This window comes from Heptranchias perlo, chromosome 38 (assembly GCF_035084215.1).
Source record: "Heptranchias perlo isolate sHepPer1 chromosome 38, sHepPer1.hap1, whole genome shotgun sequence".
Classification (NCBI taxonomy): Eukaryota; Metazoa; Chordata; class Chondrichthyes; order Hexanchiformes; family Hexanchidae; genus Heptranchias; species Heptranchias perlo.
In genome coordinates, this window is record NC_090362.1 from 17,939,470 (window position 1) to 17,955,193 (window position 15,724).

Consider the following 15,724-nt stretch of genomic DNA (forward strand, 5'->3'; position numbering starts at 1 on the left):
ATTATTCCCCTTGCTCAAGAGGTCAAAGATCATCAATTGAACTCGTTAAAATCTGTGGTCCATGGCAAAAGCTAAACAAAACTGTAGTTCAAAGTTTACTTATTGCAAAAGTGACACCAGTCATTCAGAACTGGGTCTGAATGATTAAATAATGTTTTTATTGGGTCCACTAGTTACTGAAATGGATGTGTTAATAATGAGATTAGCTTTTTCCCCTCCCATCTTGAATTTGGCTTTCCCTTCATAGAATTCTACCATCTCATTAGAAATCCAAGCTTTGCCTGACCTATCATGCTAAGTTCAGGCCAGGTTGGTCTTTTTGATGAAATGCTATACCTTTTTTCAAATTAAATTTTGTTGTATGTTGGTTTTTTTTATATAGAGAAACACAGGGAATTAGCCAAGAAAGCCCTGAAGAAGAAAGGAATGGGCGGTGGGGCAATCATGCACCAGCCTAAATCGGGCACAAAAAGGTTAGTAATGCTGCTCTGTTCCAACGTGGCCTTTACTCCTCCTTGTGTTACAGGGAGCTTGTATTCTGGGAGTTAAACCTAGCTCCTGTCAAAAACACTATAATGCATCACAGGTTGGCTCAGTGTCTAGCACTTTGTTCTTTCACTTGTTGGACCTGGGATCCAATACAGCCAAGACTGATTGGATGAGAGACTCTCTCTGTTGGTTGTGAAAGTCTACATGAATGAGTATTACATAGAACGTACAACACAAAAACAGGCCATTCGGCCCAACTGATCCATGCAGGTGCGTATGCTCCACACGTGCCTCCTCCCACCCCTCTTCATCTACCCAATCAGCATATCCTTCTATTCCTTCCTCCCCCCCAATTCATCTATGCTATTCGCCTCAACTACTCCTTGTGGTAGTGAGTTCCACGTTCTAACCACTCTCTGGGTAAATGTTTTTCCTGAATTCCCTATTGGATTTGTTAGTGATTATCGTATATTAATGGCCCCTAGTTTTGGTCTCCCCCACAAGCGGCAGCAAGTCTCAACTCATCTTCTCAGAAGGCAAGGGTGAACAGACCTTGCTTGCCTATAATTGGGCATTAATTTGGAATCCAAGGCCTCAAAGATGGCTGGTATGTGATATGAAGTTTCACGTTTGTGACAAAGTTAGGACAAAGCAAAGGGAGCTTTACTTTGTACTCGTCTGTTCTAATGACCCAGGTGTGCTTGATAGCATTGAGTGGAAAAGGTTTTCAGTTTCCCCAGTATTGACATTAGCGATCTTGCTGAGTGCAAAAAATAACCAGAATTAAAATACTGTCTCGTGTGCTTGTGTGGGTTTCGGTTGCAAGGGTTGAAATTTTTACAGGTCTGCGATTCACTGTTTTTGCTTCCCTTCAACCCCCTCTCCCCTTGTGCGGGTCTCTGCAGAATGCTGGACTTGCCAATGAACTTTGCTGAGTGTATTAAGATCTGCCGCTTTACCCCGACTTCTTCGAATGGCAGGCTTCCGTGTAGTTTTTGAATTGGTTCAAAAATCATGGCCTGGGGGGTAATGAGTCATCTCCCTGCATGTTTTTTTTTAAATGACATTTGTACCAAATATTTCCAAATATCACAAGTGGGCAGAAGTCAAGAATTAAAATGACTTTTCCAGATTATTTATTCCCTGACTAGTGGCATTCAGGTAGCTAACTCTGACCATGGGTGCTTCTATCAGTGCCTGTGGCAATATGTTTCTAAAAATCTTAGGCTCTGAAATACATATTGACAGAAAAAGATTGCAGCATTATCAGAGTTGAAATGGTAATCTGTTTATTTTTTTTTGACAAACTTGAAGTCTGTATATGAGGCATTATATAGTCAATACCTTTTCAGTGGGTGATCTCCATTAGGTTGTCCTTTGATTTAAATAATAATCCAGGCCCAAGTTCCTCCCCTCTGACCCCCAACTTGGTTGGCCAAGAATTTTTTTCCATTGCAAGGATCATGCAAATTGGATTAATCGAAATGTTTTGTCCGGCAAAATAAAAAAGAATAGTACATTGACAACTAACTCGAAGATTGCAAAGAGTACACGACTCTTAGGCTGTGTTTACACTACAATTGTGCATTCACATGGAGCAGTTTTTCTCTGAAGGACTGAGTCTCATAGAGCGAAGCACAGGTATCAGGTTAGGCCCCGACTCTGGGATTTCACTGCAACTTCCTTAGTGTACATATGAAGCGAAACCATTTCACACTGATGTTACAGTTATAGTGTGAATGCAGCCTTAATTTCCTAGTAACAAAACTGACTTCAGTTTGGTTTCTTTAAATTTATACGGAACCATCAACAACTTGCATTTATATAATGTCTTTAAAGTAGAAAAGCATCGTGAGGTGCCTCAACGCCACAATCATAAAAGGTTTTCAGCACAGAAGGAAGCCATTTGGTTCATCATGTCTGCGCCACTGTGCTGCGCTGTAGAGGGCAGGTTTGCTGGCCAAAGCCGTTCGGTTAATCCAATTTGCGCAGTACTGGCAACGGAATAAGATCTCAGCCCACCATCTTGGGGGTGCGAGGAGAGGAAAGCGGACGAGTTTGGACCGAGATTATTATTTAAATCATAGCAGAACTTAATGGAGATCGCTCGCTGAATTACCAACAGCTTGATTAAAACTTGAGCTTTGTTTTTTGAAATTACATTTAGCACTAGCGGATCTCCCATGGCGCTGCTCACTGAGTCGGAGGTGTGCTGCTTTATAATGATAAGGGTGCTGTCGGGAAAGTGTGATGGGAAGTAATTTTGATGCTTACTGGAAGTGAATGCCATATGCAGGACTTTTAATATATTACATAAATATATAAGTGGTTAGCCAGTGCCACTTTTTTCTAAATGTAGAAATTCTTCACTATTGCTGTAGTTTTGATTGTAGCACCTCTGAATAGGTTATCGATTTATTGAAGAGAAATGGAGAAGGCGCATTACTTTCGAATGTGATTGTGAAGATAAAATTAAAGATCTAGGATTCATCCCATTACAGAGCTGGCAAAGGCACGGTGGGCCGAATGGCTTCCTCCTGTGCTGTACTCACTATGATACAGAGAATGAGGATACAAAATTAGCTTGAAAAATTATGAAGGGAGAGTTGTTTGTGCTGAGTCAGCCAGCATTGACGAAGGGTGGGAAATATCTGTGGAACTGTACCCCATCAGTGCCTTCAGGAGAGAAGAGGTCAGTGAATAAAGTGAGGGGGAAAAGGGCAAGGAATAGAAGCCAATGAGTTCTTCTACATGAGCTCTCTCCATAGTGTGAACGGGAAGCTGAGTAAAATGCAAGTTAATAAGGGGCTCAGAGGAGTGCCAGTGTGATGCGTGCAGTGCTAGCAGTTGCTTTCAAAAGCTGCTCTCGACAAAGTCCTGATGCAGTAAGGGGCAGCAAGATGAGTGTTTCAGCTTCTGTGATGTAGGGAGGGACTTGGTGGGTAATTGCAGTTAATGGCTTTCTACAACCCTAATGTACCAGATGCAATGACGTTGAAGGGGCAATTAGCCGTTACTCCTTCGCTGGCTCAGTGTGGTGTTAATACGTCATAAATCTCTGTTTTTAAGACATGTCCATAAGGATGTAAAGTTGAATCTGCAGTGCATGTTATAAGATGATGAGATTGTTAAAATAGGTACTGATTTTTGGAAGCTGTGTGCATTTGGATGGAAAGTCCAAACTTCCTTCCGTTCCACCATGGTGTATTACCTCCACTGTACAAGAAAACGTTTTCATGACCGTGCATTCATGACCCTGATTTTTTTTTTAAGGATTTCTCTTCTCTCTTCCCTCCCCAAAGGTTGCAGCAAACACATCTTGACTGCAAGTGTTTAGGTGACTGAAGATGGATAAGACCTCATGTGTGGGGGCTAATGGCACTTTCACACTACCTATTAAAACTGTTCCTCTAGGGAGAGTGAGCTCTGTATATTGTGTTATCTCTCTTACTTATCAGTCAGATGTCGGTCGCATTCGGCTCCTCCATGTAATATAGAAACCTAGTTGCTTAATTGAGTGCAAACACAGAGGAACGGCTCCCTGCATTTACTTTACAGGAATTGGCAGTTTTAACCCAGCGGCAGATTTGTAGATCCACATGTTCTACGGTCATTGGCTCCAGATAGATCGGGCAGTTTACACAAAGGACTCCAGCCAGCAGCAGGACAACAGGACATCTGCACTTGGGTACCCTCCTGTAATATGAAAATGGTTTAAAACATCCATTCATCTAGTGATTTTGAGAGAAGCTCTGTATGCTAATCATTCATTGATGCTGGATGACTCTATATGCATTCAATGTTCTAAGATGCATCCAGTGATAAACTTTTGCTTCTTGACCTGACTTTTACTTGATCTTTTCAGCCTTTTTCACTACAAATGAAACTCTGATTGGGGCCAATGCTATTCTGCAAATTACAGTGGATCTCAAATAAAGTATGCCGTTTTCGTTATTTTTAATTGATTTTTGTCGATAAACTTCAAATGAACAAAATAAACTTCAATCAACCAGATTTTGAACTTACCTTGATTTTTAACAGACTTGCCAACTTGTGATTTTTCAAAATCTGTTGAGTTTGAATTCTCAAGAATGCATGTCGCTCTCATATAAAGATAGTGACTAGTTTACATAACTTTTTCTCCTCTCCAACATACCATCAAAACATAAAATTAAAATAAAATAAAACTGGAATTCCAATAACATTAAAAGTGTGTTCAAAAGCTTTTTTTGTAAATTCAAATTTTCCCTCTTGATTTTCAGAAAATGCAACAGTTTTGTCCCCACTCCAACTTCCACCTGAAAAATTTTGATCTTGTTTTAAACTGACAAGACTTTGAGTTGTTAATTCCGTCACGCTCCCAGCCCATTGAAATCAGTGGCTAATGGTGTAACGGTAAAAGCTGCTGTTCTTGTTTGCTCCAGAGATGGTGCTGCCCCCTCTATAAAAGCAGTGTTACAAAACAGGACTGCTATTCTTGGCACTGTACCTCCCTCATCCTGTTAACTACAAGACGTACATTTCCTTCAGCTTTCTGTGAGTAAGGCTATGGGAGATTCACTAGTTGTATTCAATATTTACTTTTATTTTGAGCTTAATGTCTCTTCGTCCTTTCTTTCATTATAGGTTAGTAAAATTTAATAAAGGTTACTCTGCCCTGAAACAAAATCCAGATGAATCTTTAGTCTCCTTGGAGTCTGACAGGTAAGGATTAGATCCTAACCAAGGATTTGTCTTTTTTTACAAATTGAAAAACCTAAATGAAGGGTTAAGGTCCATATAAGAGGACAGCACCGAAGTTGAAAGGGTAGAAGAGAAGATTAGATAAATGGAGAGGTGTTAAGTGGTAAAATTTGTGTAGGAGGAAGGAAAGATTCACTGCCAAATTCATAAACTGCTGGATTCTGATTCAGAACTACTGGCACAAAATTTTAGGAGAAATTTACCCATGAACTACCATTTAGACTCTCTGCACTTCGATTTTCACCTCTTTGCTATGTCCTGAAGGTATTGATTGCTTCTCAGGGTTCCAGTTCCACAGGTGATGGACAGGGTGCCCCCCCTTGTGTTGCTCTTGGAAGCCTTTACAATGAGTGTCAGCAAGCTATTCAGTCAGTAGTAACTTCACCTGCATGTATTTCCAACGGGATAGCAATCTCGCGCTAGCCCCCCAGGCATTCCCCAACCCCCTCCTCCTCTAACCTCACGGTCAGTTGTAACATGCCAGGTGCCTTGGCCGAGATCAGCTAAATCTACATAGATTGGGTGGGGGGAGGTGGGGGAGACAACTGGTCTTCATTGCTCAAACATGGATATTTTCCATTGGGACCACCTTGAACCAGCATGTTAAGCCAATTCTGTTTTGGGATTCCTGTTTTAATGATCCCTGATGTGGTTTGTAAGGTCTCTCAAACCTCCGCATAGCACAAGTAAAAGCCTCAGATTTTAGCACTGTGCTGCTGGGCTCCTGGAATCCCCTCACACGACTGAAGATTTAATTTTGAAATCTATTTAAGTGTGATATTGGACTAATGCAGGGTGGGGTTGGCAGAGAGGTGTTAGAAAGTGTCGCGCTGCCGCTAATCTCTGTCGTATCTCGTGTAGAACAGCTTCAGGCTGTTGGGTGCTGGGGATACGCCTGTCAATTTCATTCATAATATTCCCTGTTGCCTTAGCAACCATAACAATTCTACCAACCCATAGCGAGTGAAATTGATGTTAACAAGTTTCTACACCAACTTTATTTTTACAGCTAGAAATCGCCAACTTTGTAGCAAAACCTTGTACAAATAATGAGCTTAAGATTGCAATATTTTTGATTTACATTTTAAACCAAAAGCATTCGTTTAATGAATCTCATGCACTGGTTTCTTTGTATTCTTTTCCAGTGATGGTGAATTTGAGTCCAAGTATTATTCTTCATCAGGCTATTCCTCTGCAGAGGTGAGCTGACCGACGCACTTGTCTTACATCAGTGGCTTTTGTTTCAGATTATCGAGCCGGCCATGAGCCGTTTCCTGGATCAGACTGTGCTCCTCCTGGATGCTTCCCCATCGTTGACATCCCAGAGTGGCTTTAAGAATATTGCCCCCACTGGGCCATTGGGAGTGGGTTTCTTTATTCAAAGAAAGTTAATGCTTTCTACCCAACACATTTCTAAATTTAGGAATCACTGTGTTAAAGGAAAACCAATGGCAGGAAAATAAAATGTAAGGAATCTTACAACACCAGGTTATAGTCCAACAAATTTATTTTAAAATCACAAGCTTTCGGAGATTATCTCCTTCGTCAGATTCAATCATCTGACGAAGGAGATAATCTCCGAAAGCTTGTGATTTTAAAATAAATTTGTTGGACTATAACCTGGTGTTGTAAGATTCCTTACATTTGTCCACCCCAGTCCATCACCGGCATCTCCACATCAGGAAAATAAAAGGAAGATGGAAAACTTTAAATAAAAAAGCATGTCTCAGTTGAGTGGAATTACTCGAGATTAAAAAAAAAATATTTGGAATGAATATTTGAGAAAACAATTGGAGGTTAATCGGAGCAGAGCAGTGGGGGAGATGCAAATACTGTTCCCACACAAGGGAAAATTGGGAGTAGTCACTCTGGCTGCACTTGCACACATAGTGGCTGGCTCACGATTGGCTGTGGCTTGGGTCCTATTCACATCCTAAGCTGTAGCCTGAGAGATGGACCACTGGAGCGATAGAATTTTAGTTTTAAATTCGGAATTAAAAAATTTCAGTTGGCTCTTTTGAAAACCGCTTCATATCAGCGCCCAGCAGACTCGATGGGCCGAATGGCCTCCTTCCGTGCTGTAACCTTTCTATGATTCAGTATATCCAAGAGGAGACATGTCACGCGACAGGATCCAATGCAGAAAGCGCTTTGGCCCTTTTGATCCTAGTCCTACCATTCGCCTATTACTTCATTGAGCTGCTCTTTACACAAATGAAAAGTTTGTGTATTTTCTCACGTATTTCACTTTCTTTAAGAAAGGCAACTCTTTCTTTCCCCAGCAAGTTAATCAAGACCTGAACCGCCAGCTCCTGAAAGACGGCTATCATCTAGACGAAATACCAGACGATGAAGACCTCGACCTCATCCCTCCAAAGCCTGTTACCTCGTCAGCCTGTGCTTGTTGCCAGGCAGAAAGCTCTTGTACTGTCCAGTAACGACAGCCTTACTTGGATGTTCCACCACCATGTCAAAAGATAATCTCATTTTAGGCAATTGAATTTTTTAAGCATTGCATACAAGAACAGTATGTGGGTGTGTTGCGCACACACACACACACAAAACTTGTTAAGAAATTTATAAACTGGGAAACTATATTAGCATACCAGGGTCCTGTTTAAAAACATAATAGGTGGCCGTGGCCATTGCAATTGCTGATCTTTTGTCATATTAAATTCAGTCTGTGCCCCTTTAATCGTATACCATCCACATCTGAATTGTCGGCTGCATATCCAGATGATGACTGATTTGTAAGACTAAAACCTATTAAATTTCTCCAGACTATGCTACTCATTTTGACAGTGGCATAATTGAATGACAACGATATATTCCCACCCTATCTTAATCCATCTTTTCCCTTATTTAACCACTGACCCAAAGGAAGATAAATCTTTCAAACAAAGAAAAAAAAAATTGAAAGCTAGAATGGACTAAAAATACACAAGCAATAGAAGCTTTTGGGGTGAGATCATACAGTTCGATATTAGAGTGGGGAACTTGTATGAAATTTCCTTGCGTGCTAATTTAAAAGGTGTTCGCTCAAATTAATTGGCGTCTGATGTAGCGGGCGAAGACATTTTGTACAAATGTGTTTAGTGTTTGCACGCTAATATTGCTCAGCACCATTTCACCCCATATGAGGACTCAATTTAGGGGGCGGGATAGGAATGAAAGATTGTGAAAACTTTCTGTCTCTGGTTTAAATTATTGCTGGGAAATTAATACAGGAGATGGTGAGAAAAAACAAAAAATCTGAGGAAAAAGAAGCAGATTCTGGCTTTATTTTCTGCCAACTGCAGATAGCAGTAGGGATGCTGAAGTGAACCTAAATGGTGAATAGCTAAAATCTGTATTGAGCCCTAATCTTTACACACACATTATATTCATCAAATTTCAGCATTTGGTAATGATGCTGTAGCTTATAAAACCATAGCGAAGACAATGCTCAATTTAGATATAACCAGAAATAGTTCTTATTTTGGTGCAGAGGATTTATTGACTATTAATATTTAGAATCTAAATTGTGTAAAATAAATGGAAAAAGTAAAAACAAAATCATAATTTTGGAAACCCAGTGGCTGGGTTCTTTACTGTATAAATATTTCACCGTAGAATAGTGTATTATGGGTTGTCTCCTCACTGCATTCCATTCAATAAGTTCCAGATTTTAGCCACGTTATCTTAAAAAAAAAAGGCACTGGACAGTGGTGAGATGTTTCTCCAGAGGAAGGAGGGGGGGAGGGCAAGATGGGTTTGTAAGAATTAGAGGATATCCTTCTGCTACACACCAGCTGGAGTGCTTATGGCAGGGAACTGGGAAGCAGGTTAGTTGGCCATTCTTGGTCAGGTAACCGTGTGTAGTGTGGAAGAGACAGCCAGCCAGACACAAAGTAACCCTTGCACGTAATTTGGCACAGCACGACTTCTTGTGACAAGCCCTACAGTTACCACGTGCAGTGTGCTTTGCTGCCCAAGTACCGCAGTTTTCCAGTGAAAGATCAAAGATGCAGTGAAAATGCCGGTCTGAGCGTTTTTCAGCAACAACAAATCACTTGCCCTTAAAAGTAACTTACCAAATTGGAAGGCAAGGAGAAGGGTGGAAATAAATCATCTGACTGCAATCAAGTGAGGGCAATCTGATCGATTTGGGATTTTATGGGTGCTTCTAATGAAACCACCATACTAAATTCCTGTGGCAATAACCTGAAATACAATAAGCAAGAACAAATAATGAAATGTAATAATTTGCCAGCAGAAACCAGGTTGTTTGATTTGTATCTGGTTTGCATTGTAATTAACTTTCAAGTGGGCCCCACTAGTGACACATTATTGATGAACAGTCTTTTAAAAAAAAATTCAATGTGCAAGCCAGAAGACTTTTTTTCAATGAGCTTGCTTAAATTCTCAATTGGCTTGAAGTTCCACAATACTTGTAACACATTCTTGTGAAACCCTGCTACTCTTTACAGAAAAGTTTATTTTGGAGAATGTAATGATTTTGTTAGTAGGAATTTCCATTGCACAGTAGAATTTATGTGGCAGTGATTTCAGTATAAGACGTGAGCTTTCAACATTATGTGGGAATTGTTATATTTTCAAAATTTGGTGTTTGCAAACTGGACATTGGCAGGGAGAAAACAGACATTTAACATACATATTAATTTATTCTGTTTTCAATGCAAGGAGATCTATAATGCATATATGAGCAGGAGAACAAGCCAGCACTTAATGGTAGGCTGCATAGGTTCCAAGTGCTAGAGGTGAGTAGTTTATTTTCCATAAGAGACAGATCCCATTTTGTATTGTGCCTGACGTTATATTTTTAAAATGAGCGTAATCTCTAGTTGTCACCTGCCCCTGAACGCACGGGTTTAACACTCATAAAATCAGACTATTGATTGCCCCTCAGCATCGTGTTCCACAGCTGCAGTAGCCGTTCATGAGATCCCCAAACAACAACCCCCCTCAAACTCTCGACATATACTATTATACAAGATGAAGCACAGGATATGGTGGACTATCTATAAAAGTCGCAGAAGGTGGCCATTAATTTTGCACTATTAAGAATATTTTTTGTCATTAAATTGTCAAATGGTTGTGCACAGCCTAACCAAGTCGGAATAACTCTTGGAAAAGTACTGCATGTATGAAAATAGAAGTGGGTATAGGATGGGGAATCTCCAGTGTAAGTCACTATGGTATGCAGTACTGCAGCTCACTCTGGGTGCACACCTGCCTGCTGCTCTCCTGATTCTCCCTCTCCTGTCTGTTCTGAACTTGCCTCCTTTTGATTGCTGGTCTACTGCTCCCTGCACTCTGTCTCCCAGTCTTTTGCTGCTTGCCTATTTGTAGTGTTTACAATGCATGGAACAGTCAGCGTGCATTAAAATCAAATTTCCTGCTCTCTGGGGAGTTACAATAAATGGGGGGAACTCTATACATGGGTCAGATTTATTCCATCTTTTTTGGCCGGAAAGTTGGAGGTTGTCTTGTATGTGGTTTGCTTTATACTCGAGTATATGCAGTGTTTATAATATGAGCTGAAAAACATTGATTGCTTAACTGATCAGGATATCTAGCCCGGTTTATTCCATTCTGTCACAATCAAAATGCATAATTAATGGTTTTAGAACGAACTCTTTTTATAAGTGTATTTATACAGTTAAATACTACATGGAACAAACTACAAAGTGTGCAATGGCCGCGATTTCAAAGAGATCAGCTTTTACAATCCCACCGTAGTAAGTACTGCCACCAATTAGTTGAGAAGAGGACTTATTTGAGGTACTATGAGCATTTGTGTGATGGATGTCTGGTATGTTCAGTTTGAAGGCAGTGAAATCTGATGCACTTTGATTCTTGTCTCTCCATAATACCAATTCTTTGTCTAAATGTGTTCTGTTTACATGCATTTTTGTCTAAATGTTGAGTTTGAACCAATTGAACCTGGCCTCTATTTCAGTGAGATGCATTTTCTGCTCTAACTATCTGTACACGTGAGCAACAGACCATATTTGCATCCTCTGGCACGATACTGCTTGTCTATTAGGTTATCTGATGTCCTTCTCCAAGTAGCTAATTTTAAACTATAGTATTGGGTTAAAATATCGATTGCATAATTTCAATGTTGTTATGATGTTTCAGCCTATTTCATGCTAGGATAGGGGACCAGGAGCTCATTTAAAGCACCTGTTCAGTCCCTTGCACTTTGACTACCTATCGGTTCCCTATTTCCACTGGAAATACACTGGGACGTTCATTATAAGCACTAATAAATTGGACAGTTTTGAAACTCGCATGCTCAGCACTGCTGCTGATGCACTATTCTTGTTTTAGGGATGTGGAGTTTTATTGTATATTTAATGCTTGCTTGTTCAATTAAGTTGCTAGATTTACTTATTGAATGCAACGATGTGAAGTCTGTATTTTGAAAAAAATTCTTGGTCCAGCTCAGTCGACTCATTAATTTCCTTTTATTTTAGAAGTTTGTCTATAAGTTACCAAAGTTTACTTGTGTCTTTGTGCAGAATATAAACTTGGAATCTCTGTGTTTGAGCGTCTTATATCTTGGCTTTCAGCTGCTCTTATATTTTTTACTATTTAAGCAGCAAATAGTAAACTGAAAGCCTCTTTGTTTAAACTGTCTGTAAGGGGGAGGAAGAGATAATTCAGCATTGCATAGCCTGTAACTAAATAGTCAGCACCTTGTGACTCTGGCCTTGAGATTACACTATGTAAATATTAGTGTATGAATGATGAATGCATTTGTGTGCAGTCATTTGTGGCCTATTTTAATGGGAGGCATCTAAAATGAGCGAGTTAACACCTTCATAAAATAGCCCGCTAAAGAATTGCTTAACACTAATATTTGCACAGTTTCTGTGTGCGGATCTATATTGGAAAGCGCACATGCAAGGCAGAGTCTCATCTGTCAGCCATAAACTGAAGACATGATGCTGGAAGATCATTTATTTAGAAGGGACAATCATGTCTTGAAAGTTTCTTGATTGGAGAACTTCCCCCAAAGCCATGAGTCCATTGTTCCGGGCTGATGAAGTCTGAAATTCTTGAAATGAAAATATAGACTTTTACATTATCTGAATTTAGAGGAAAATAGCATTGTTTATAGTGTTTAGATTTCAGTGGCGTAGTTACTAATGGATTATTGATTCATCCAGTTTTCAAGCCAAAAAGGCACTTTGGTTTAACCATTACATCAATTGGAACAATTACTGGTAAACTCAGAAGGATGGCGATTGAGTGCTGCTATCTCAGGGGAGCCGGTGAATGTTAAACCTTAGGGCAGATTGTCCCAGCTCCCTCTGTGGACCTCCTTGGGGCTAGATGAAGAATGACCGAGGCTAAGGAGCTGGGAAATGTTGGGTGACACACGAGAGGAGAAGAGAACCTAAAGAGCAATGGAGAAAGAAATTCTGAATGCAGCAGAAATTCCCCGCCACTTGAAAATCTATGTGTGTAGTTTACTTTTGTTTTGACTTTTCTGACTCCCTGAATTTATTAACTTAATTACCAAGAGACTTCCATTTGGTTTGGTTTCCACTGCAGTTTTAATCAAGATACCAACAATGTAATGGATCTGGCTGGTAACAAGTAACACCATGGCCTTTCGTGAATTTGATCAGAAGTATTTATTGGGTTTTCTGATTCGGTGTTTGTGCATAAAATGCTACACTGACTCACATCTTACGAGCGGAATAAACTGCAAATCATGGTGCTGGCTCATAGCTTTATGGTGCCCAATTATAGGGTTCTTGTAGTCCATCCCTCAAATCCCCCTGCCGCCCAAAAAGTTCCCACAGGAAAAATCCCTTTTATTAGCATTGGGAAGTCAACAGAAATCCTGTGTGAGCAAATTGTCCTGTTTCCACAGGAAGTGGACAGTCTTGGTCCCATTGCACCGCCGTTAAGAGTTGGTTGTGAAGGATAGTGTTGCTGAAGGGTCTAAATAACAAATTGATGCAAGGGTCCAAAATTTTTTTTTTTTACATACATCAATTCTATTTAATTACTTTATCTTGGGGCAGCAGAACATTTATTATAATTCTGTTAAATTCTACTGTAGATGTTCTACTTGCCCATTGCTATTTATTATGGAGACTGCTACATGCTATAATTTAGTTTATTATATTCAATAGTTGAAATCACTATAGAAAGCATGGTGTAGGGAGGCTGTGATGTTAGCCAAGCAGACGTACGATCAATACTTTTTTTAAAAAGGAAATAAAATCCAATTTACACTTGTATAGAAATCCTGGGTGAGGCATAGTTATTTTGTAAATTAGTTCATCCATTTGAACTCAGCTGTATAATATTGTATTCCAAACCTCCATGGACAAACTGCTCAGCCTGTAAATGCTGAAATCTCTAAACTCCATGTACACTATCCTGTTAAAAATGTATTAAGGTTCTGCTGATGTATTTTAAAAGCTTTACAAGTAATTGCCTTTCCCAGACTTCGGTTATGAACTGCATGTTTGTGCAGCAATTATGCAGTGCTGTTTGCACCATTTCATGCACAATTGCATCTAGCAGTGTGTTGGTTTTGGGGAGTATTGCATACCCTTGTGTAAGAACAGTGCAGTTTAGCTAATGCTTCCTCTTCCCCCCCCCCCCCCCCCCCCCTCCTCCCTCCCCATTCAGTATGTCGTCAACATGTTACGGTCATTGCATTTACGATGGTGCCTTAAAAATAGGCTGTCGTGCTGGCCTTGAGTTTAACTTTGAACCCACTCGTCAGAGTTATTGGGGGAAGTGAGGGGTGGGTGGTGTGTGTGTGTGTGAGAGAGAGAGAGAGAGCGAGAGAGAGAGAGAGAGGAGTTAGTAGCAGCAATTCGCTGCTAGGTGGAGCACTTTGTGGCAGAGGAGGGGGTCTCTAATTGGGCCAGTCTTGCCTATGATCACTACAGTCAATTATTAATAACATTATGCAAACATCTCTGTATGTTGTGGGTTTTGGTTGTTCAGAAGGGCTGGCATGCAGAAATACTACAAATATACTGGGTGGAGCCCATTCTAAAATACTTCATGGAATCTAAGCAATTCAGTACGCGCGTCTATTTTGAGGGTTTCGCTCATGATTGAATTGGGGAATATTACAACTCATGAGCTCACGATTATACAGTAAAAGGCTAGGGAAACATGGTCTTTTTGGACCAAAATAGAAACGATTTCTGGGGAAAGTGGCACAATTGCATTCTGCAATACTAGTAATTACTGAGACTGCAATACTGATAATTACTGAGATACAATTTTAAGTCATTAGCTGCCATAAAATCACATTGCAATATTCTTATCCTTTTTGGGTTAAAAGTCAGGGTCAAGGAAAACAAAAAGGGAGTTTAAAATTTTGTTTGAGAAAAGCAGTTTAAAATTCTATAGACTAGTTCAACCATAAAATTTCTGTGAATATGGACACTGATGTGCATATATTTAAGAATATTGAACGTAATGCTGTGTATTGTGTTGTGTTCTCTCGAAGCTATCATGGATTGCGAAAATGCACTGGGCCATATGGCCATGTGGGTTCTGAAACCATCTTGTTTTCAATTTACACTCTGCAGGCAAATGCTTGCAGAGTATAAAGACTAAATATTCTATCTGTACAATACATAAACTTAACTACATTTTATTAAATTGCATTTATTTTTTTGTATGTTATTGGTATGGCAGATTAAAATAAAGAATGCTTTAAAAGACTTCAGCCTGTTCTGTGTTTGTCAGAGTTGATGCTAAAATAAATTACGGTGGGTTACTGTGTAGCAGTCTGTGCAGAACGGAAAGCGCAAAGTTTTATCCTCGGCTGTAAAGCTTGCTCCCCAACAACTTGTGATAAAATAACAAGCCGTACAGATCATAACGCTCCCTGTGAAAGAAAGAACTTTCATTTATATAGCGCCTTTCACGATCTCAGGACATCCCAAAGTGCTTCTGAAGTGCAGTCACTGTTGTAATGTAGAAAACGTGCCAGCCAATTTGCGCACAGTAAGATCACACAAACAGCAATGTGGTAATGACCAGATAATCTCTTTTTAGTGATGTCGGTTGAGGGCTAAATATTGGCCAGGACACCGGGGAGAGTTCCCCTGCTCTTCTTTCGAAATAGCACTGTGGGATCTTTCATGTCCACCTGAGAGGGTAGATGGGGCCTCGGTTTGATGTCTCACCTGAAGGACGACACCTCTGGCAGTGCAGCATTTAATACTGCATGAGACTATCAGCCTAGATTTTGTGCTCAATTCTCTGGAGTGGGTCTTGAACCCACAACGTTCTGACTCGGAGACAAGAGTTCTACCCACTGAGCGATGGCTCATACCTGTACTGAGTGGAGTAAACTGATCTCAGCTGGGTGAATAGTTGTGATGAAATAAGTTAGCCACGGTGCAACGGGCTGGAGAGAGGTTAAAGTCAACTAGGCCTCGTGCTCCTGATTGCTCTGTGTGCGTGTGCACACGTGGCGACTGAAGAGGACAGG

General features: G+C 40.2%; 1 protein-coding gene across 2 annotated transcripts in view; it reads left to right on the forward strand.

Annotated features, from left to right (window-relative positions):
* Positions 1 to 14,948, forward strand: part of fam219b (family with sequence similarity 219 member B) — a 34,734-nt gene extending 19,786 nt beyond the window's left edge. For both annotated transcript variants that reach the window (XM_067973573.1, XM_067973574.1), the window contains 4 exons: positions 383 to 473; positions 5,116 to 5,193; positions 6,378 to 6,432; positions 7,515 to 14,948. In XM_067973573.1, the coding sequence (XP_067829674.1) occupies positions 383 to 473; positions 5,116 to 5,193; positions 6,378 to 6,432; positions 7,515 to 7,670 (380 nt within the window). In that variant the 3' untranslated portion in view covers positions 7,671 to 14,948. The remainder of the gene's footprint in view (positions 1 to 382; positions 474 to 5,115; positions 5,194 to 6,377; positions 6,433 to 7,514) is intronic.
* Positions 14,949 to 15,724: the final 776 nt, after the last annotated feature.